The sequence below is a fragment of the Poecilia latipinna genome, unplaced genomic scaffold (assembly GCF_001443285.1).
Source record: "Poecilia latipinna isolate Pla-1442-1.1 unplaced genomic scaffold, P_latipinna-1.0 Scaffold317, whole genome shotgun sequence".
Lineage (NCBI taxonomy): Eukaryota > Metazoa > Chordata > Actinopteri > Cyprinodontiformes > Poeciliidae > Poecilia > Poecilia latipinna.
The window spans coordinates 22,520-46,639 of record NW_015112933.1 but is presented as its reverse complement, the minus strand read 5'-3'; the positions used below and the strand labels follow the sequence as shown (position 1 = coordinate 46,639).

General features: G+C 39.3%; 1 protein-coding gene across 4 annotated transcripts in view; it reads left to right on the top strand.

Moving 5' to 3' along the window:
* Positions 1-24,120, top strand: part of furina (furin (paired basic amino acid cleaving enzyme) a) — a 77,995-nt gene that overhangs the window by 38,539 nt on the left and 15,336 nt on the right. For 3 of the 4 annotated variants that reach the window (XM_015034913.1, XM_015034915.1, XM_015034916.1), the window contains exons 3-9: positions 2,890-2,988; positions 8,710-8,805; positions 10,655-10,783; positions 10,887-10,963; positions 18,119-18,207; positions 22,008-22,180; positions 23,773-23,985. In XM_015034913.1, coding sequence (XP_014890399.1) covers positions 2,890-2,988; positions 8,710-8,805; positions 10,655-10,783; positions 10,887-10,963; positions 18,119-18,207; positions 22,008-22,180; positions 23,773-23,985 — 876 coding nt within the window. Of the gene's footprint in view, positions 1-1,998; positions 2,020-2,889; positions 2,989-8,709; positions 8,806-10,654; positions 10,784-10,886; positions 10,964-18,118; positions 18,208-22,007; positions 22,181-23,772; positions 23,986-24,120 lie in introns of those variants that run through there. The other variant, XM_015034917.1, reaches the window with a different exon arrangement.

Genomic DNA, 24,120 nt, shown 5'->3' with positions numbered 1-24,120 from the left:
GGGGATAAGACATCGGACCTTTTTGATAATTGCTTTCCCACAAGGTAAATTTGGCAGTAGGGGAGGAACCAAACATGCAAACAAACCAGCAGGCAGTAATTTTCTGCTGTGTGTTGCTTTGCATTTTAATGTTGATGGATTATTGCTTCGCTCTGGTAACTGACCACATGTTGAGTGGCCTGTTGTGCTGTAACAGCTCCAAGCTTATCACATCAGTAATGGTCACAGAGCTTGATCTGTTTCCACATTGGTTTTCCATCTAAATGTGTTAGTTGTAAATTGGCTTTTTTTTTTTCCCACCTAAGTGGAAAGCAGTTAAAGCCCCTAAGAAACCGTCTGGTCTTGAGTAGCTGAAAACATGAGCCCCTAACGTGTTGTTGCTGATTGCCAGACAATGTTCAAGCTGCAGGGTTTGCATTTAGAAGGACTAGATTCTAGTTCGCATTGTTGAATGAGGTGAGAGTGCGTGTCTGTCCATACACTTGCAACAGTTGAGCAGTTTACCTGAAATTTAGCCGAGACTATGCATATACATTTGCTGATATACATACAGGTGTCTATATCTTAGATCTCCGACCAGTCTACTCTTATCTTTTCAATATCTTGTAATTTATCGCTTGTGCACAATGCTTTTTCCACTGTTGCAGCTTTGGTCCTCCCATAGTTCACACCGAGAGAGCAAAAAATCTTGCTCCTGACTTAAGTACACTGTGAAAAGTTGTTCACAGTTACCAGTTCATCACAATTAAGAAAGTAACTTTTTTTTGCCAATAAGAGGACAGACAGTCAGAGATGTGTCTGTAAATTAACAATTAAATCTATAAATTTTAATGATTCAAGATACTAACAAAGTTCTGAAGACACTCTTGACACCCCCAAATGGGGGTTTCCTCCAACAAACCACTTGTGCTAAACAGTCATTTATGTTTCCACCACTGCATTTATGAGCTGCTTACAACCAGATTCTAGCTAGATCAGAAGAGGGAACCCCCTTTGGAGTTTTAAACAATCAAGTTTAAAACTCCACAGTGGAATATTGTAGTTGATTTTTTTTTTTTTTTTTTTCTTACAACACTGTTTGTACTGATCTCTGATCAGTAGGTCACGATTGTGAAGATCTGGCACTAGCCCTAGTTAAGCACTACAACTTTGGAAAAATCCAGTGTGTCATGAAATAACCAAAATAAAAACAGTGTGGGGGGGTAGTACAAGGTATTCTTATTTCTGTGCAGGCTGTTACTTCTTGACGCGGCCATGGTTTTGTGTTAAACACGTAACTAGTGCCAACCCTGTTCCAGCTTAATTTGTCTTTCATGTAATCCCATGAGATCCCAGGACAGTGTGTTTTTTTACAGCATGCAGCTGGGATTGCAGAACCAAAAGGTTGTGGCCTAAACTGTGTTGCAATCTGTATGCAAGCTGCTCAAATACACTCAGTGCTTTAAATGCAAGTAACATTAGTGTGTGCCTTTGTCTCCTTATGAGCACCATGCATATCCTTGTACTGCTGCAGCTGCTGGTGGGTGTGCTTTGTATTGAATAACCGCTTCACACCCGTTTTACGGTCTCATTTCTCATTGTGACCACCTCCTGATATGGATCAGTGACGAAACAAACAACCCTAGCCCCAAATTCTGAGTTGGCACCTTTCAGCTGATGATGAGACATAAACAAACACATGTATATTGTGCATTAAAAATATGACCTAGTCACAGACGCGAGTTCCTGAGCAGCATGCTGTTAAAGTCAATGGTCCATCTTTCCCTCAGTTGTTCCACAATACTGGCTTGACTTCTTTAAGGGCAAATTGTCACTGAATGGTGCATGAGTCTTTCAGTGAAATACCAAGGGAGTCATAAAGGAAGGTTCATGTTTGTGGGTTTATCGTTGAACCTTCTTTTGTAAGGAACTTTTCATTAAAGTCCAGTCAAGCAGGACCTTATCTAAACAGCTGACCCTCAGCCCGGTTTATTCTTTTCTTCTTCAGAAAAAAGGGGGCAGTCAGCTCAGCTAATGGCTGTAAGTGTTTGCATTCTTTTCCCTTCTTTCTGTAAGTCCAGCATTTAACTTTGGTGTCGTTCTTTAATAGTTTTACGCACAAAGGAACACGTTCTCTCTTTCCCTCTCTCACACACACACACACACACACAGGCTTGTGGCTTTTGGTGGTCCTTTTCAGAGCTGAATATCACAGTTAACCATGTGCTTCCTCTTGGTTATTGCTTCCCTATTGTCTGGCGGGTTTGTGTGCAGGGCCTTTTTTTTGTGTCACCCCTGCTGGAATCAGTCTGTTTACTGTGATTAAATGGGAGCAGGGAGGCTGATGAGGGTTGAGCTGTTCCTCTTTTAGACCAAGGGAATGTTGCAGTGCACACTGGAGTGGCACCATGTGGGGAGGAAAGGATCGTGGGGGAATGAGCTGAGCTTTCCAGATAAAATGTATAAATATATTTTACTTAGACAGCAGAGTTATGATGATCCCTGTGTTTAAGGACAGAACAAACCTAACCAGGAAGCTTAAAATGCAGAGAAGACTTGTTTGCGGAGAAAAATGTGCATGGGGCTTTCAATAATCTGAGTAAAAAGAAACTGCAAGGAATATTTTTGATGCTGTTAAAGGTTATATATGTTCAAAAAATAAAAATAAAAATCCTGCGCTGGGCCAGATGGCTGTAAATATTTATGTTGTATCGGTTTCATCTTAGAGTAGAAGGCTGATTTTTCCAGCCTGCTACACTGTTTATTGCCACTCTGTAAAGTTTATAGAAAAATTTGTCATTTAGTGGCAAAGGATATGCCATGAGGATATACGGAGGTGCCATCAGATTATAGGCAGACAGATCTGAACCGCAGGATGTGATGGGTGATCATATCTCTTTGTCTTTCCAGGTATTTGGTGATTACTATCACTTCCGGCATCGCAGAGTGGTAAAGAGATCGCTGTCTGATCACAGAGGGGCACAAGTCCGTCTGGAAAGAGATCCTAAGGTAAGAGGTTTATCTCTCGGGGTAGCGGGGCGTTCGGATGAGGCTAAGGTTTGCTTTTGGGGACATTTTTTTCAGGTGTGGGGACAGCTGCATCTTTATGGAAAGTGAGAAGTTATTATATTCCAGCTAAAAGGCATTTTTAGTTACCGTTTCTCACCTTTAGGACTGTGATGCCTGCAGTGAGCCTTCCAGTTAGCACTTGTCATAGCAATTAAGGATGTCTCATTCCTGTACTGCAGGTCAGATGGAGTCTAGATATAAAGCATTGTTTTATTCTACTGATTCAACCGAGTTAGCTCTTTTGCCTGTAGGTTGAAGATACTTGGTTCCACATTTTAATGATGTTAAACTGAGAAATACTTTTTTTTTTTTAAATCAGTCAATCCTAAAAGGAAATATGGAACATTAGGTGTGGAGCAGTGTGGAGTCATCTTACAGTCTTTACTTTATAATTCTGTCTGTTTGTACAACAAATTTCAGGCTTCCTCTCACAATAAATGAATGTCTTTTAGCTCCAGTTAGCTCTAATCTAAAGTAATAACTCATTAACATATTGATTGTACAGTAATCACGTAGAGATGGGAATAATTAAAATGCATTTTTTACATCATCATGTCTGGTAAGTCGAAGTAGAAAACTCAACGCTGCACTATTTAGAATTGTAAAAGAAAGTAGCGTTCAATCATGGTACTAATTAAAAATAATTAACCAAATGAAAAGCATGAGCTGAGCTGGATTTTCTTTCTGCATTGCAGATGTAATAAGGTGTCAATGCTAGCTTGGAAATCTTTGCTGTCTTCACCAAATGTGATTGACAGCTATGTGTTTTGGGAAAGTAGATGCATTGAAAGTAGACCCCGCGTTGAAAGATCCTCCATCATAACTGCCAACAAAAAGTCCAGATCAATTTACATTTTTTGCTATACTTAAGAAGCACTTGCGGAGCATTGTCATAAATAAAATGTAGAAACTCATGTAGAAACAGACATCTAAATTTTAGAGAAAAAAAAAAAAAAAAGAAAAAGACACAATGGGTCAAAATAGGTTCAGACAATTTTTTTTCTGAAACTTTTCTGCTGTGCCTTGCAAATACCACACACATTCCCCACATCAAGGCCGATACACTGGTGGCAGCAGGATGTTAGGCAAAACGCTCGCCTAACCATCAAGATGACTTTGGGCTCAGTGTCTTGCCTGAGGGTTTCACCGAAAGGAGGAGCCAGTATTAAAGCCCCCAATTAGTGAGCAACCTGCTCTACCTCCAGAGAGTTTCCTTTGATGCATTAATTCACTAATTATTTCTTCCACAAAGAATGATTAAAACACACAAATTTCCCCTAATGAAAGAACTGATATGCCAGTGATGTGGTGCAGCTTGTCTTAGGTAGTTCTTGCTGGGTTTTTTTATTTATTCTTTCCATTTTTGTTGTGCTCTCGGGGCATTTTGTGAGTGATGCAAGACAACAGTGTGGACTGATTTCAGGCAATTTTTCTTCATCCTGAATACATTTTCTACTTGTCAGTTTCCGATTTCTGCAGGTAACTAAAACTTACGAAAAAAAAAAAAAAAAAACCCCGAGAGCATTCACCTTTTAAAGTGCGCAGCACAGCCGTAGCTGCATTCCACATTCAATCAGTTGGTGTATGAATATTTATGGAAAGTGGCAGCCTCTGATCCGTAGGTTACCTAGGGGTAATTGTACAGAATTGGGAATACATTTAAGGAATTTCTTTAGCCCTATGTAGCATAACCAGAGCATTGAGTTTGTACATCAGCGTGATTTCCATTGCTAATAATGATCACCAGCAGTGTAGCTGGGTAGCATTTCTATAGCAACCCATATCTTTAACCAAAAAGACTTTATATTTAAGCCGAGTTCTGCAATCAGTCATAATTCCTCTCATAAATCTCGGCATCAGTCTGTAGAAATGCAGCCCCCTGACTGACGGGTTTCATTTGCGCTGCACAGGTGCTGAGCGGGAATAGACGAGCGTCTGCTGAGCTCGTTTTACCCGGTAGACACAGTCCCACCTCCTTCTCTGGGATTTCCTTTAACGTCGCAGCTCCATTTCCTGTTGCTGAATTCCTTTTGTCCCACAACTCCTCAGACAAAATGGACCGTTACACATCCAGCTCCTCCCGTCTGTGAAAATAGGAGTTGGGTTTTAATTTATTTTCAATCTGGTTTAATCAGGAGAACTTTGCCAATTCTGCTTTCCTCGCACACTTTACCAACCCCTCGGCTCCCTCCCTCACATAAACATCAATATTTGAACTTTTCTGTAATTAACAGTGTGATCAAAGCCTATGAACTGTGAGATTATTGCTAATTGTGCTCCCATATTACTGAACCACACGGCTACCCCCCCCCTCCCAGAATAAAAGGGTTAAAATGAAATAGGAGGATTTTTTAAACCCTGGAGAGACTCTCTGCAGCTTTTAAACTAGTTGAGATGAAGCCTAAATGTTCCACTGAATTCTATTTGAAGTGCAATTAATTGCTCACGAAAGCACCTAGGCATCTGCCAGACTTTATAAACCAAAAATGCAAGCGAGTTAGGGGTTTAGAGCTTTATGTATTACGCCCATGCATTGTTCTGTTTTCTTTTATTCTGGTTTTATTTGTTGTTTCGTACAGTACTTCGTTTCAGTGAATGTCCTTTTTTTTCTAGAGAGACAATAAAAAGGCATAAGGCACAGCAAAAGCACCAATTTTAACTAATTATCCGACACTTGTTTACGGGATTTTTTTTTTTAATAACTGCTTTTATTACTTCTGCAGTAATGGCAATTTTTGCATCTCCTAAACAAGTTTCATAGTAACATAAACTGCTTCATAATTCGTTCCAGTTTGTCACAGGGGAGCCGTGCTCTGCTTGTTGAATTTGGAAGGACAAAGCAGAGGGTGGACAAAATGAGTGTGTGGGGATTTTATTTGTTGGAGGAAAAATACTCACTCTCACAAACATGAGACAAGGCAAACTCTTTGAATGTCAGCTTTCCATTAGATTGGTATACACCCTGATTTTAATGTTCAAATATTCTCTACAGTGTATAACATGAAGATACACAAGTCTTCTTGCTAGTGTGCTTTCTTGCTGATCCTGCCAAACCTGGTAACATGTACCTTAAAATCCTCTAACTCTTCAGTTGCATTAAGCAAACTAAGAAATAATTTGCCAAAGACTCAAAACGGGGGGATTTTAGGCGTTTTGATGCGAGTAAGGTATATTGCTGAGCATTTACTGTAAATTTTCTTCCAGCTGTAGAGGTGTTGCTTGTTAAACCAGTGCTTCCTGTTTGTCTTTACCATTTCCTGGTTAGGTGTTAGGAGCAGACATTCCACAGTCGAGGGAGGTGTATACGGGGTTACAGCATGATTTGCACATTGTGGTTTTTTTCTGCATTGTGTTTCACAGCATACAAGGATTCAAGGTTGCAACATCCCATGCGCTCAAAATTCTGACGAAGCGCTGGAATAAATATGAAAGGTTGCAAAATAATAACGAGGGCAGCGAGGTGTTTGTTGCTCCATGCTTTACACACCACACATATGAATCGTTGCATGTAGGTCAGCTTGAAAATGTCCCACACACACAACAGCCTTTCCCTGTGTACGTGTGAAACCAGAGTGTCAGATATGATAGAAAGGGTGCTAGGAAACGAAAAGGGGGAAATCACACCCTCATCCTGATGACGCAGAAGAAAAGAAATGGTTTTAATCTGAGTTGAAATCAAATGAAGTTTAGTCAGTGCAGAAAATGACTGCTTTCTTCTGTCCATAGAGATTGTTTTAATAAATTTGTCGTCTTATTAAAATGGAAAGCCACAGTTAAGCTGAAGAAAGAAGCAAAGCGCTCCATTAGCTGCTTTTTCATCCGTCTCTGTCTGGCCACTTAAATTGTTCAAAATTTGATGCATGTATGGTGAAACCTGGAGAGTGTCTCAGTCCTTCAGTGATTCATGAATTAGAATTAGGTTTTAGCAACTCTTCCACTTATCTAATTTAGTGATGTCAGATTTTATAGGCTCTGATCTGATTGTACTAAAAGCAGTGTTTGCCTTGGCTTGCTCTATAAAAAAAAATATGAATGCAGTATTGAATAAAAATGCTTGTTTAGATGACCTGTCTTAGTTCCTTTTTGAAGAATTGAATTTAGCAGAATGTTGTCTGCAAAATTCAGAACTGCAGGGATTAAAACTTTTCTTTGATTGGAAGATACATTTTTTTGTTAAGTTTAAAGCCTCAAATCAAAAGAGCTACAAAGTTTTTAGCAGCATGTCCTGAATGCTCTGGCATAGGCTAATATTTTAAACATGTTCTTCAAAGTGTCTTTCAGATTTACATGTTTGATTTATGAGATATGACCTTTAGGGTCTAAACACAGTAGCTGCTTCCTCTCACTTTCCCACACTTGCAACTAGAGGTGCACAGATCCAACTTAGAAATTTATTTATTTTATACTTTATTTTATCGTTTTGTTCCAGTTTTGCCTTTGAGGAATATAGAACATGAAGTAGGAAAATGTTCTACACGTTTTGTAATCCTACAGAAAATGTAAAGAACATCCTAGCTTATTTATCAAAGCTTATGGCTTTAAATTTTCTTAAATTTGTTATGGAACTCAAAGTTAATCAAAGTACATGTTGCTGCTTGATGCATTTAAAGCCTTAACTTCATTAGACTCTATAATTTTGATTCTGTAATGGATAATAATAATAATAATAATAATAATAATAATATAAAAACGTTTTTATTAAGGATTTTATTTAATTTTTTGTATTTGATCCTTCCCATCACCAACCAGAGCTGATTCAGAGTGTGTGAACTGCCACAGTGATGCAGCTCAAAGTTGACCTGATCTTCACTGTTAGAATAGCATAAAAACTTCACATCCTCTTAAACTGATTGAACCCAAACCCAGACCTCTTTGACGTTTTGAAGAGTGTTTTTCTTCCATTATGACATTGCTTCAGCAGTTAATATAACCTTCATTACTTTTTACCTCTTTGTCCCTCTCCCTCTGTCTGCATCACCAGAGATTTGAGTAAAAAGGGAGATTGGGTGTAATTTAGTTGTCCTTCACATCAGGTACTCTGTCCTTGCTGCAGACAGTTCTGTCTTTCTTCTTTGAAATGTTTTTTTTTTTTCTTCTTCTTCTATGCGACTTACCAACCTAGGTGTCTGCCTGTGCTCAAAACACAATCCAGCCAGGGAGTAATATTCAGAAACATTTTCCCTGTAAGCCCTCTGACTCTGCCAACATTTCCGACAAGTGTTCCCCCATTATGACAGCCCGCTGCACACTTATGTATTGTTATGCGTCCCACCCTAATATGCATTCATGTTCAGGTGTACGCATATTCACAATAACCTCTGATGCATTGCATTTCACTTTACACAAACCGGAAATTTTAATTAGTCTTGGCCTGCTCTGGAATTCATCAGCGAGCCTCATTAGAGAGGAGTCCAGCATGCCCCGGTGCCTCTAATCTCACTCTTTCAGCTGCCGTCCCGGTGAGAGTTGGAGCTCAGTTATTTCATTTGGCATGCTGACACTCATGGGCAGCGCATAATTATACCTTCTCTTCCCCCCTTCTTCCCCCCTTTAAATGTTGTGAGTGATGTTGCTTCTGCATTTTGTTTTCTTTGACTGAAGGTTACAGAACGTCTACCTTTTTTTGTCTCTAATTTTTTTGTTTCTGCCCTCTCTGTTTAGGTTACTTGGTCAGAGCAGCAAGTGTCCAAACAGAGGAAAAAGAGGGATACCGTCACAGAATTTGTTGATCCCAAGTTCAGAGACCAGTGGTACTTGGTGAGTATTAACAGTGCGTGACAAAAACCTAACTGAGCAGAAGCTGCCTGAGCAGCAGTGGTGTCCAAACATGAAGTCTGGCTTTGCAGCAGTTCATAAAAAGCACAGCAACAAACAGGGAAGGCAGAGCGAGACGGGCGCAGTTTATCTTGAAGTGGTCTTGTTTTTATTGGATTGATTTTCACATTTGACTTGAGGAATGCCACTGATACATTAGGCCGTTAAAAGCAGTGGTAACAACTCCTGAGACTTTCAGCTCAGCGCCGCTCTTCAATTACTGTGAGGTTGCTGCAGGCAGAAGAAGATTCATGGTGATGCAAAACAGACTTGAATCACAAACTGCAGGAACAGAGCCTGTAGTTAGTAGTTTTGACAAGAAAAGAAGTAAAAGACCACAAATGCCTGTAGAATTGATGTGTGTTACTCATCCTGGTAAGATCATAGTACTTTACCCCTATCTTATGTCATATCCTGTGTGGCAAAATGAAAAAAAAAAAAAAGTTTATCTGAAATCTAGTTGCACCTCTAGTTACTTCTAATACGTCTAATAGTATATAATTTTCATTCATTTTGAAGTTTTTTTCTTTTATTAATGAGCTATAAAACCATCAGCCTTAAAGCTGTAGGAAAAATTGCACACAGTTCAAAGTAAAGTTTGTTTTACAGATTCTTGCATAAAATCACAAACTGGTGTATTTTATTGTGATGTTTTGTTATAGAGAATAATTGTCTAGTTATTCAAAACTTTGAAAATCTTTTACAAGTAAAAATAAAAAAAATAAATAAAAAAAGATGCGTACTCAGATGTATTCAGTCCCCTTTTCCCTGATATACTTTAATAAAAAAGAGAAAGTTTAAATCAGGGTAAAGTTATAAGTGATTTTCCCCATGTCTCATGGATGGAACATCTTGTAAAACCCTATCCTAAATTAAGATTACAACACATCCACAAAACCTACCAATATGGCTGTCTACCAAAGCTGACAGGCTAGAGGACTTTTAGTAGTGGGGGGGGGTCCTTGTAGAAGTATTTTATTGATGGACATATGCTAGCACTGTGGATCTGATATTAGATTGAGCATGTTTTAATTTGTTTAAATTAGATTTTAAAAAATGTCCTGCTGATAAATTACTGATACTGCTTAAAACAAAGATTTTGTCAGTTTGCTGAAAATGAGAAGGAGATGCTCCTGCTTGATGGACACTATTCAGAATTAAAAATGTCAGCCACAAAAAGGCCTTTTTTTTTCTTTTTTTGCAGAACTTCCTCTGCATTGCAAATCAGAGTAAGTCTACAAAATTAGAACTTTCAGTTTTAATTGATTTTTCTTCTTGATGCTTGGGGTGTCAAGGATCTTACAAGGTTGTGGAGTAATTTAATTCTGTCTGATCGACCCAGGCTCACATGGTACTGTACTGAAATCCAGGGGAGAAGTGCTCTGGATGACACCTCAGACACATTACTTTTTAATGGTTAACTCAGAGAGGAGGAGCTTTGAACCGTTTGAAAGTCCAATGTGACTTTTGATAAAAGGTCAAGTTAAACGTCAAAAGCATGCAGATTGCATTCAGTGTGCCTTCACTCACCTCACTGTTTCTTATCTTTGCTTGCTGGCTATAGGAAGTGTAGTCAGAGCAAATGTGATACTGATATCCTTAAACATACACCCTTGATGCTCCTCATACCATCACTGCTTCACTTTAAGTGGAAAAATTCAAACGGCAATAAAGATTGTTTTCATTTCATCCAAATAAAGAAGTAATTCTTAAAATAACTAAGTTGTCTTGTGTTTTCTTCTCTATTCCACAATGAGTTTTATTCTCATACATCTGCTGTCTTTGCTCTCAGTATAACAGCAACCACCGGGACTTGAATGCCAAAGCTGCTTGGCAGTTGGGCTACACAGGTAAAGGAGTGGTGGTGTCCATCCTGGATGATGGGATAGAGAAGAACCATCCTGACCTGTCGCAGAACTATGTGAGTACATGAAAAATATGCACACAGAAAATGCAACAGATTTCTGGTATACAAGTTAAGAACCAACAGTTGATGACGCAAGCTGCTCTTCTGTCTTTTAAAGGACCCGGAAGCCAGTTATGACGTGAATGATGCCGATCCCGATCCTACGCCTCGGTACACGCAGCTTAATGACAACAGGTAGCTGTTTATACTGATCACGGTTTCATCTGTTCTCTTGCTTTGCGTTTTCTTTTCCTCGGCCTACTACGCTGCTGCTTCTGTAAATGTGGCTCTGTGGGACACATGCTGAGAGAGGAAGTCCTGTTGTTCAGTTTCTGCTTTAATCACACTTCTAGTATGTAAATAATTACCACCCATAACTAAATAAAAAGCCTTTTATTCGCTGGTGAATAAATACAAGTTCATTAAATAGGTGATTTTTACTCATTACATTTAGAAAGGGAGATTACTTACTAACAAATTGAGGAATTAGAAATGTTTATTTCTGATCATTTTAATAATCATCACTGGTTTTCTGAGTTTAGACAATTTCAGATTAAAATCTGAAAAAAAAAAAATAAAAAATGTAAAAGAGAAATGTCAGCCTACTGAAAAGTTAGTTGTAGAGCGGTCTTCAGCTCAGTCTCATTTTTCACTTGACAAGAATCCATAGATTCTGTTTGGGGTTTTAGATCAGGCCAATTTGTTGGCCAGTCAAACTCAGTGATACCCTGGTCACTGAAGCGGGAATAGGTACTTTTGAGAGTATGAGCAGGTGCCAAGTCCTTCTGGAAAATGAATAAAGCATAAAGCATGTCACCAGAGTGAATCATGGATTGCTCTAAAAAGTCCTGCAATTCATCTGCACTGACTTTGGACTACAGACACAACACTAGCAAGTGACAGGACTCCCTAAATCACCTGTATTTCTCAAAAAAAAAAAAAAAATACTCTGGACTTGTACATTTTTCTTCCACTTAATTTTCCATTGATATGCTTGGATTTAGCGCTGCATGAGCAGCCAGCTTCTTCAGCTCAGACCTTTTTATAGTTTATCTTCCTTGTAGAGGATCTCAATGATTACCTGCTGGACATTTGTCAAGTCAGCAATCCTTTCCATGATTCTCAATGCCATAACATTCTTATAGTGTAACTAACAGAACAGTTCTGTTCTGTTTGCCTGATGAAATATTGGAGTTTTGTGGGACACTTTGCTTTTGGTTTTCTTTAGCTATGAGCCATAGTTATACAAATAACATCACTAAAGATTTTAAAATTGACGACTCTGTAATTAATCTGAATATACAGTTATTTATTTCCATTACTGAAATATTCAAAGCTTTTAAAGACAATCTAATTAATTAAGATGGACTCTCAGACTCTAGAAAATCCTAATTCTTTGGTACTTTCTAAACCTTTTCTTTGTTTCCATTTAGTGGTACATGCAACGTGGGTTGTTGCATGTATACATGTTGCATGTATTTTATGGCCCAATTTATTTAGGAGAGCATTTCTTCTGCCAACTGGGTCCTCAGTAGGCAGGTGGGGTTAAACCGAAATGCCTTGCTTTGCGTCATACTAATGCAACAGCAGATTTGACGTAATACGTCTCATGCTTATCACAAGCAGTGATGTTTTTCAGAACTGTGTCTTGTGATGCCAGTAGCTTCTGCGGCATTGTCCTATGGATCCTACAGCTGAAGTTGGCCCAGGAATAGTGCTGCAGGGGTCGATTATAAGGCCTGCTTTTACAATGAAAACAGACAAAACAGCCCACCGCATTGATCTGTGCTGCTCAGTGGAAACTGGACTTCAGTTTTCTGGCTTCCTAAAGCTCCACAGTACCACCAAGACTCTCTTATCGTCTGAGTAAATTTGCTCTGGTATTAAGGTATTGCGTGTAGAAAACATCATTATTGCTGCGGTGTCTCCAGATGACATTAGGGTTTGTTTATCGCCACCATGGTGCCCTGCAGTGAATTGGATTGAATTAAGTTCATCAGCATTAATGAAACAGCAAATCACTTGGCTCAGAAAGGTCCCTACTTGTCTCCCCCTCACCCTCGCTGCCTGCCCCTGCTTCTCCCCTTTAATTTCTGATTTGCAGTAATCTGCTGTTTGTTGGCCGCCGGCCCGGGAAACCTTTTTAAGGGGAGGCGCTGTGTGATTGCTGATGATGGGCAGAGAAGATTAGACTTTGGGAAAACGAGGTGTATCGTAAGCTACAGATGGAAGATTGTTAGTGTGTTTGTGTCATATCATGGGAGCGAGGGGAGGACAACCATGGGTGTGTGAATCTAATCCCACTGAAAATAGGTTACTTCTTTAAACCCACACACAACTGGGAGAAAAAGTTTGACAAGTAATGATTCAGTACAAACATGGCTTTCTAGTGCCGACCAGTTGAGTGATTTTTAAGACACTATGAGACTGGTGTCCCAGAAAGTTATCCCACTATCATTAATAAAACCTTAAATGGTGGTATTCCTTGAGAAAGATTTCATATAAAAATCCCTCCTGTGCAGTTCCTCAAGTCAAAAATCTATGTCGAAGAAGGTTAAGCCCCTCCTGGGGTTCATGGTGGCCCAGAGCCCAGCAAAGACGCTTCTTATTGAGGTTTTCCTCTATGTGGATTAACCTCTCGCAAACAAACCCCAGCTCCTATCTGGAGCCACCCAGCCCTTTGTGGCTTCCATCTGGCTGGATCCGTTTAGAGGGAGAACGTTTGTATGTGTGCTTCTACATGTGTTTGTATGCTATACTGTACAGTTAGTGCAGATCTACGTGCAAACAACCTGTGTGAGGGCCTGAATGTGTGAGAGACTGTAACTGTCTGTTCTCTTCTGAAAGCCCAACTCTGTTCGCTCCCATAAGGCTGCCTTTCTTTCACAGCATGCAAGCCGTGGAGAGCAGCAGTCACCCTCATGTTTATCTAAAGCAGCATGCAATCTAGATGTTTCTCTTTCCAGGGTTTTCTCCAAAAACCTATTTGGATGATTTTCTAATTATGTTTGTGGGTGGAATTGTTTATAGAAGTGTATAAGTTTAACTATAAACTTGGATAAGTGCATTTAGTGTCAGCTTTTGTAGTTTTAATTATATATATATATATATATATATATATATATATATATATATATATACACACATACATACATACTCAGGAAGATTTGCAAATCTGCAATCATTTGATGCCTGACATCCCTGGGACATGCTTAATTTATTTCATTTTGAAAGATTGGCTTTCTTTACTTTGGATTTTAAAAAAATCACTGGCCCTTTTGTGCTGCAGACCAGCTCATTAGTTAACAGACAGGCCCATTAACTGACTCAAGAAGGAGCAGAGCAGAACACTTGTTCTGATTTACCTTTGAGGTTGAGTGAAACCAAGGAACTATTGAACTGCAAATGCTACTATCTACAACCTCGGGAACCTCGGAGCCTTCAAAAGTTTTATTTTAATGTAATCGGGCTCCGAGGAAGGAATCATAATCATATGCTTTGTGTAAATCTTTGAATGTGGGAGCTCTGGCACTCTAAAGATAATAATTGGAGTGATACTCTCTTAAAATCTATGTATGAACATCCTGAATGTCTCAGTCCATTTCAGCAGCACAAGCAGTAAGTATGTAATGTTTCTAATCCTATGCAATCAAATCCTTCTTAAATCATTTCTGTTCTTCTTTTGTTTGTCTGAGCCAAGTTTTCACATTGAGTTTTATCAGCAGGAGCCACATTTAGATCTCGTCAGGTGTAACCATAGAGATGCTCTGATTTATGATTCTTGGGTGAAGATCAGATTCTGTTATCTGCATTTAAATCAGCTAACTATTCCAATCCAAAACACTTTACCCTAAATGTTTAGTGTTGTATAAGTGAATAGGATAAACCATCTGTCGTCTATAAACCTAACATTAGGTATTGGATCCAGTACCTAGATTGTATCAGTCCGGTTCCATCTGATGTTAATATTTCCCTTTTTTCCACAGATCCCCCTCATAAACAGCCAAATAAAAGAGACGATTCTCCCATTTTTACTCCTTAATGTGCCATTTCTGCAGGTTGGAAGACATCCGTTTCACAACACTAGCTCCCTTACATGGGTTCTGTAAGGCTTTTATTTTGGTTAGTGCTGGTAATTTGCCTTCTTTAGATCATATTGTTCACCTCACTCAGTTATGTTCTGTACCAGCAGTCCTCCATCAGACTGGTTCTCCAGATGTTTAAACAAAACTTTTTATTTTTGTCGTCATTTATGGTTACTGTCGTTACACCGTATTTGTCTAACAAGGCTGAAGAATATGTAGGAACCCAATAAGCGTTTGTTTTACTTTCTTTTTCCCGGAACCGCTCAAGATTCTGGTGTGAATGTGTTGGGACATACGTGTCTAAATACAAACCACATTTATCTTCCTGTTTCTTTTGTCATCAGGATGTTGGGTGTAACATTTGTTGCGTGAAAAGAAAAGGTGTTGACCTTTTAGTCCAACGGTGCACTTACTGCTAGTATGTGTCAAAATTGGGGGGAATCCACACTGATTGATTCTTGTATCGTTTGTTTTTGACTGCATGAAGCACAGGAACAGTCTTCTTAATTTTGGTGGAATGATAGTTTGTCCGTCGTATGTTTGTCTCTCCAAGTTTTATGCTTGTACATTTGCCTGAAATACTAGCTGCAGCTACATAAAACTACAACAATATATAATTAAGGATGCGAAAGAAGGGTAAGCAGTTTGATGTTGCTTTGTTTGTGAAGTGTGTAAAGGAATCCATCAGGCAGGTTTTACAGAATTAATCAGGGTGTCTTGTTAACGATTCCCACTCATCAGCTCATTGTTCCTCCTGACATCCATGCTTACTGGTGTGCATCCTGTGATGATCTTGTGCATTGTGCAGTCAACGCACCCACCACAGAGCAGTAGAAAATTTCTTCACATCTTGCCTCTTTTTTGTTGGAGGACTAGTTGTCCCCTGGGGGAACCATTAATAAACGCACATCCTGTTGACCGCTTCTGTTTTTCCAGATATTGTGCCGTAAAGATTTATGGTTTTTAGCCTTTGCTCCGTAACAAATGGAATAAATAAAAATGAAAAAGAAAACCCAAAGCCTGTCTTCATACAGTGAGATAATTGGCTTTCTTTTGGCATTTAAAGGTCATTTTTAATTAAAACTTCTGGGTGCCCTTTGGTCTTGAGATCTTAATGTAGCTTAAACAAGAGATTTTCTTTTTTTTTTTACTGCACAGGTATTATTATAATTTTCTGCACCATCTCCATCATCAGTAAGACTGGCATTCCAACGTTGCAGTGAAGATCTGCAGACTTTAGGATCAATGCCAACATGTACCGATGGTTTTCTGGCAGTACTTTGTGGTTAAGCACATTCCTGAAACCCTTTGCTTTGTCTCTTTGCATGATTTGTCATCAGTGTACTTTCACTGCCCGGCCCAAAAGGTGAAAGTCTCTAATATTTTATTTGACCAGAGCTTTGTTACGTTTTCTTTTGTGTCTGCATTGTTTCCTAGCAATTACAATATGCAGTGTGTCATTGATTTCTCGCCAGAGCTGCATTCATTTGTTTCGCTGGTAGACTATTGATGATGGATCTGCTCCAGCCCATTAAAGGTTCTCAGTGGAGCTAAAATTCGGACTGTGCGGTGGCCTGATGATTAGTGACATTGCCATCCCACTGGCATATTTCTTATATAACCACCCTGTATAGTTGTTTAAGGAATAGCTCTCTAATTAAAGTGTTTTACTGTCAAATGTATCTCTGCTGTTTTCCTCGGCCTTTAACAAGTGAGTGGGAGAAGTTAGAAGGTATCATCTTGGATTGTTTTATATCTCCCAAGATAATTAGTTCGAGAGTGCTGATAGTGCAAGCAGTTTTTGCATAATAAGAGTGTAAAGATTGACCTCTGCTAGTGTTGCTGCATTCTGTACATCGGCCTGCCCAGGAAATGAATCTATTAGAAACAGCTGGAAAAAGGGGTTTTGCTGACAATGAGAGGAATGGGTCTGTGCATGCCTGGCATCTGATCGCAGACACCTTGGCTTCTGCTTATCAGCTGCATCGCAAAAATAACAGATGCAGAGCAACATAATACCCCAAAGAGTACAAACCAGCACTTCCAGGAATGTTGTGATAAAGCTCAGTGGAAAATGACTCAGATGACATTTTTGTGTGAAGGTGTTTTGCTTCTTGAGTCTACAATGAGCTTCTATTTTTTTATTCATATCCAGCCACCATGTTTTTCTCTGCATGCTTCAGTCAAGCTTCGTCTTCCTCTAAATAACATCCTGCGACATATTGGAGTCCTGGTGTTACTGTTGATTGTGGCATTTACATTAGCCTTCGCCCTCTGAGCTCACCACTGTGTCTTAAGAAAACTCGGGGGAATGGAAAGTGAATTACAGTCCTCTGACCTTATGCCAGTATACTCGAGCTTTTTTTTTATGCAACCAGAAATCTTGATTCTAATTAGATGTCCCTGAAGATTCAGGTTGTGCCTCCTCAGACCTCTCGATTTTTTATTTTTTATTTTTTTCCTTGTACAGTTCAAAATGCACCATGGCAGCAGAATCCATTACAGATTAATAACCAGTAATAGCCCCAGTGGCAGACTACAAGCTAAAGCACAGCTAAATGTCCTTACCCTGACATTATACGGAGAGTATTTTATCAGTAGACGTTGGCTGTTGGCTGGTGTTGTGTTTGATTATTTGGTTTTGGTTTGGCTCGTCAGCTAGAGTGTCTCAGCAGAGCCTGGCTGGCTCAGAATGTTTCTTGAGCAGTGAATGAACGGCCTTGGATCCAGCTTTCCTGTCTAGGAATGGCTGCAGTCCAGGGAGACTCAGCTAAAGGTTTTAGGGCTTTAAACCTGTGTATCCGCCTGGCTGGAAAGGGTACACACACCTGACTGCGGTGGGATCATCTGCCCTTCTAGCGCTCTTATTTTGGATCCCCACACTGTGGTGCCTGGAGCTAGCCCTTACCGCAGGGGCTCATGTTTAATGGAAATGGCAAGCCTAATTCACATCTTCCTCGTTATTCAAGCTTGAGGCAGTCCAAGGTTACTAATGCTACAAAGCTGGAGATAATGCACAATGGATTGCCCTCACTGATGAATTTATTTGTTTAACAGTATCCATGCCAAGTCTCTGTCTCCAAGAGTTTGTGTTGTCTCACTGTACAGCTTCACCACACCACATGATGGGAAATATTTTTTTCTCATATAACCTTTAAGAGACCTATATTCATCTTTTGGCTGCACGCGCGGTAAATGGTTGTCAGCAGGTTGACCAAATTTACGAGAATAAGGATTTTTTTTTTTGTTTCTTCCTCCTTTCCAGGCATGGAACCCGATGTGCGGGAGAGGTGGCGGCCGTGGCCAACAATGGGGTCTGTGGGATCGGCGTTGCCTACAACGCAAAGATCGGAGGTAATGATTTGGTTTCTCAAAGCTACATCACGGTTCTTTTTTGACTGCATGTTGAACAGCCTAATACTGAAATGAAATGGTGAACCTGCACCTGATTATTTATTTATTTATTTATTTATTTTTTTTACTTCTTCACTGCATTTCTCAGACACAGTATGTCTCTAAATCTTTTTAAGCATCGCTGCAGCTGTGAGGATTGGCACGCTGCTGTAAGTGTATTGGTTTTGCAAGGAGTAACAGTCTTGAGATGTGGTTCCTGAAATGACACATTGCAACAGCCTTGATTCAATTTGTGTGTGTGTATTGTCAAACTCTCTTCGCTCAGTTTTTATCGATGTTCAGCAGAAATAACCTGTGTAGATTTGTGACCATGGGTTTTAAATAACCTTCTGTGCAAAAGTATCATCAGCAGCTTCCACTTTAATAATGTCAGATTAATTGCTCTTTCACTTTATTTTAGCAAAAAATAAATGAATAAATAAAAAATACACCAATGTGACTTGTGTGGGATTATTTTAAAATCATGCAATTTACAAATAATGCCTGGAGTGTTTCCAGTGAAGGAACATTGAAATCCACACAGTCATGTTAAAAATCTGTGTTTTACCATTCAAATAACTCAATAAAATCTGTTTAACTTGGTGGAAATATTAATTAAATGAATTCAGTGGAGTGTGTGCTCTCATCAAAGCTATTTTAATGGAATCTATCCAGTAATATTATCATATTCTATGGTTATGTTCCAAATTGCAAAGTTAAAACATCACAGCCTTTAATTATGGTGAGAGATTTAAAAGAAACTGATATGCAGCTGCTGCATAGTTAATGTAATGCTCCTTCTGGACACAAATTTTAGACTTTAATTGTTTAGTCCTGTGGATTATTACCAGCTTCCTTTGAGCTTAAAGTGATTTTTACATCAGCTTCCGAGTGTAATCACAGTGAAATAATCATGCATGGGAATCATCACCACATTTTATTTTTACAGCTGAGGCTTCTTTCTCTTTTCACTAAACAGACTTGGGAAGCAGAATCGGCCAAATTGAATTAAATCTGTTCCAACTTTGAACAGTGTTTGGACTGACTTTACATATGGTAGCTGATAAATAATAAATGCTACTAAATTATCTTATATTAATCCTTCATTTGTCTGACTTCATTGTTTTAAATCATATTTTTGGACTCTTCTGTTGCGGTGGGAGATCTGTATCCCCAGATAGTAACAGCAGCATCTCTTCTGCAGGGGGAGGAACTGCTAAGCATCAGCAGATGTAATTTATGTAAACCACCCAGTTTTGTACCTCAGTGCAAACGCACACAGCTGACAGACTGGGAAGAATAAAATAAATTCAAGGAAGATGAGTTCCACAGGAAAAGCATTTTGGGTTGCTGAGTTTAAATGCGCCTTTCCTCTCTCCTGTGCTGCTGATGTTGTCAGAGAAAAGGGAAGCGACAGAAATTCAATAACTGTTGTACTGCAAATCTAAATACATTTCCTTTTTATTAAAGACAATGTATGAGGTGCATGACATTTCTTTTACAAGTTGTCGCAGATGGAGAAAAGGAAAATCTATTATAACCCGCGTCTGGGAGCCTGCTTTTGGTATGCCTAATAAAAATCACAGTTTGTTGTTCTTATACTCTAATTAATGCAGAATATTTTGTAAATTAGCTTAACATTAAACTGAGCGCTGTACGAAGCACATCTGGCAGTTTACTACTTTCAACTTTGGAAAAAAATAATTCACGAAATAATGTAATCTAATTGTTCTCAAAGCGTCTCCAGGAGATTATGCTTATTTTAACCCATAACAGAAACAGTGAGTTCTGCTTCAACCTATTAGATTCTTTTATTACATAAAAATACAGTATACATAAGTTGGAAAAGCTCCTCATATTAAGAGATTTTTAGTTTTCATGTATTGTTTCTTTTTTTTTTTACTTGTAGTTCTTTATAAATTCACTTTATTTGTACCTTACTGATTAACTTTGGTTTGTTTGCATCTGCAAAATGAAGTACGAATCTGGTTCAATTTACTGCTCTAATCCCATCTTTGGAGTCGAGTACCGTTTCCTTTTTTGATGAAAGCTTTGCCTCAGATGTCGTCTTAACTCTCAAGGAGATTTCACACACGCTTCAACAGATCTCATTCTTTTGGTATTTCTTTTACAACCATCTTGAGTACAGACAAAATCAATAGAGTTACTGTTTAAATTATACTGCTGGCTCCAAATTGAAATGATAGCAGATGTACACTAGCGGCATTTCCTTCCATTCTGAATGTCCTTTATATGAAACACATGCAGGTTACATAACTTATAAGACATGTTAATATGCATATCAATCACTAAGAGGAAACATTTGAAGTTTTTTTTCTCATCTGAGCTACATCCTTGTAGAAGAGTGAACCACATTTTTGCCCGAATTTTGAGTCATTATGTTGTGAATTTTCTGCAGCGTTTGAAGTTATTGTCCAGCTGCATGACCCAGTTTGGACCAAGATTTAGCTGTTGGACATACTTTTCAATACAGAGGGGTTTATAGTTGACACCAGCTACAACATTTACAGGGTCTTGTGACTGCAAAAAAAATTTAAAATCATCACTCCTCCGCGTTTGTTGATACGAGGTCTTTGTTTTTACTAAACACGGAGCTGTGTATTATAGTTTTAATCTCTCTCCTGTTTTGTCTATCAACAGGATTTTTTTTTTTTTGCCTGAAGTTATGTGGTTTGTTCATGCACAGCTTTGCAAAGCTAAGCCTTCCTGTCATCTCATTTTCTAGCAGATGTTTTCTTCCGGCTACTCTATCAAACTTGAGGATTGAAAACCCTAAGTGAGGCGAAGGAGAGAGACATGTAGATCATGCCGTTTTTTGCAGTGTTTTGTTGCTTGGATGTCTTTTCCAACGAACACTATTTATTTTATTAAATGCTTTTTTTGTTGTTGTTTTTTTTTTACTTGCGAGTAGATACTCATGATAGCAGCACAACATGCGACTGTGGTGATATTGTTGTGATTATCCAACATTATCTTCATTATTCTATTTTTTTCAGAGTCCTCACAGCTCTTGAAGGTATTTAGCATCTCGATCACTAAAATCCATATCAAATAATAACTCACCAAATATAATAAGAACCTACAAAGTTAAATTTTCTGAGAAACATAGTTGTTATATTTAAGAGTTACAATTGCAAGTCTTAGTCATCAAAAATATCATAAATAAAATACAGTATGTATCACTGGAAGTGCAGTGAATGCTTGTAATTCACAAGGTTCTCTTTTTAAAGAGTAGCTAAAGCAAATCATTATCTAATTTATTGAGATGCACCTGTTAAAAGACTCTATACCATTTTAAAATGCCCGTAAAAGCCTTCCCTGATTTATAAGGAACACCAACAGCTCCTCTTAGATTGCTGAAGTTTTTACTCCTTGTCATTTCATTGACTCATCTTAATGCACCAAAGCAGCAAACTGCCAAAACTTTTGCCATTTATAGAGGTTCTCACTGGCTGACGATGAGTTAATCGGATTTCCTGGCTGCTGCTTATCCTCCTAATTGCAGTGACGGCATTAAATATGTAATCAGTTCTTTGACACACTGCTTCGACACCTTGGCTTAGTTTTTATTAACTAAATAACGCTAATGAAATGGGGCCATGTGGTGTTCATCTAAAGTTGGATTAACCCTGTTTGAAGACGGGGGATCTTTGACTATAAATCATATAAAGCTGGTGATTTGTGTGCATTAGATATTCATATAAAACTACCATTTCTACTTGCTGTCAACCTGGCTGCAGGAGTGCGCATGCTGGATGGAGAAGTGACTGACATGGTGGAGGCCCAGTCTCTCAGTCTGAACCCGCAGCATATCGACATCTACAGCGCCAGCTGGGGCCCAGAGGACGACGGCAAAACAGTCGATGGACCCGCTAAACTGGCCAAGGAAGCCTTTCTTCGAGGAGTCACTGATGTGGGTGTATGATTGTGTCTGTGTGGGACAGAATTATTTACTGCCTCTGTATTGCCTCCTTTCACCAGTAAGTAATTGAACTGTTCAGGCATGAGAGGACACCAGCAAGAGGGACAAAGCAGTTTTTGACCCTGGCCATCCCGAATGGGAAGAAATGTCCTCTAAAAGCCACCAGCGAGGACAATCGGGGAGAAAGGGGAAACAAAAAACTGTCTCCGGCTGGTTCCCCCTCCCTTAGCTCCTCATTTGTTTTAAAGCGGTGTTGTCATCTGAACAACTGTTTTAGGTATTTTTGAAAGGCTATTTATTATAATAAAGGTGGCCTTCCAAATGATAAACATTCACTGCAGCTTTGAATGATTAAATATTCCCAATTAAACTCTAATGTCCCAAACATTGGAGATTTCAGGAAGATTAATGCTAAAAGCCAGTCTGTCGGCGTCGAACGGTAACAGTCTGAATATTAAACATGAAAAGATGCATATTGTGATGTCGACAGTCTTGTTGCTGATCGCAGCTCTTTGCATTTGGCACATTGGGACCACATGAGAAATGAACAAGTCAACAGAATTATAAGAATACAGATTGCTCCTCACACTGTCTCTGCTCGCTTTGTCTCTTGCTGTGAGGCTGTAGGATTCAAAGCATGTCCCATAAAGCTGATTGGAAGCGCTGACACTGACTACTAAGATAATTGGCACTGTGACAGCGCTGTCAGATAGTGGAGTGGGTGGTGCATCGCTGGAATTGATCAACACACGGAGAGATGGTGCCACTCAATACAATAAAGCAGCTCTTAGATGAAAATTATTGCACTTTAAAGGCTGAGAGGTTAGATGATTTATTACAATGAGCTGTTGTCATTTTGAGTCGTTATGTATTGCATTGCTGTCATGCGATACTTAGCTCTTTGCAATTTACTGAGCGACCACCTTGGGCCCCGGCGATGTACACTGGGTTTTAATGGGACCTCTTTGAGGGACGGCCCAGGATACAGTCACCCTCCTGTAATTGGGATTCCTATTAAAGTTTGAATGAGAATCTCTTCTTCTTTGTCTGTTGTGGCTCTGCGAGGTAATTAAGTAAAAGGAAGGACGCGTGTTCAGTAGGTTGGGCATTTATCGTGTCATTTATCATTTATTGTAATAAATTTCTTATCAGAGTTTTGATTTATTGTTGTCGCGATAAATTCCTACTTTATAATGTTTAAAACCCCCCAAAACTGTCCATATTGCTATGATTGACAACTTTACTATTTTTCCTGCTGTTTGTCTATTGAAAGTATCAATGAATGGCAAGAAATGTGAAAACACAGTGGCCATGTGTAGTTTAGCGATACGAATCACAGGTGTTGTAAAGAAGCACATTACAAATGGGAATCTTTTCCAAGAGCGTTATTTGTGTTTGTGGGGCAATGATTGCTGTGGCGCACAGCCATACAGTTACCTGAAAAAGGATGTGATGAATAGTTCTTATTGTCCCTTTTATTGTTATCACAACACTATTGCAAAATATCGTGATAAAACCTTCAAGTCTGCATCACCCACTGCTAGTGTTGAGCGTTTTTTATAAGCCTGTTTTCTGCTCCTCAGGGTCGTGGCGGTTTGGGCTCCATATTCGTGTGGGCCTCTGGGAACGGAGGAAGGGAGAAGGACAGCTGCAACTGCGACGGCTACACCAACAGCATTTACACTCTGTCCATCAGCAGCACCACGCAGAACGGCAACGTCCCCTGGTACAGCGAGGCCTGCTCCTCCACCCTCGCCACCACCTACAGCTCGGGGAACATCAATGAGAAACAGATTGTGAGTTGGGGCTGAGGGTAGCGCGTCCTCTGCGTTTGTCGGCCTTGTCATGTTTCTGTCGCACGAAAGCTCTGACTTTACTTTGAGCTCCTCCATCCTTTCTCTGCTGACTGGTTTCAAAGAGGACCTGCTGTC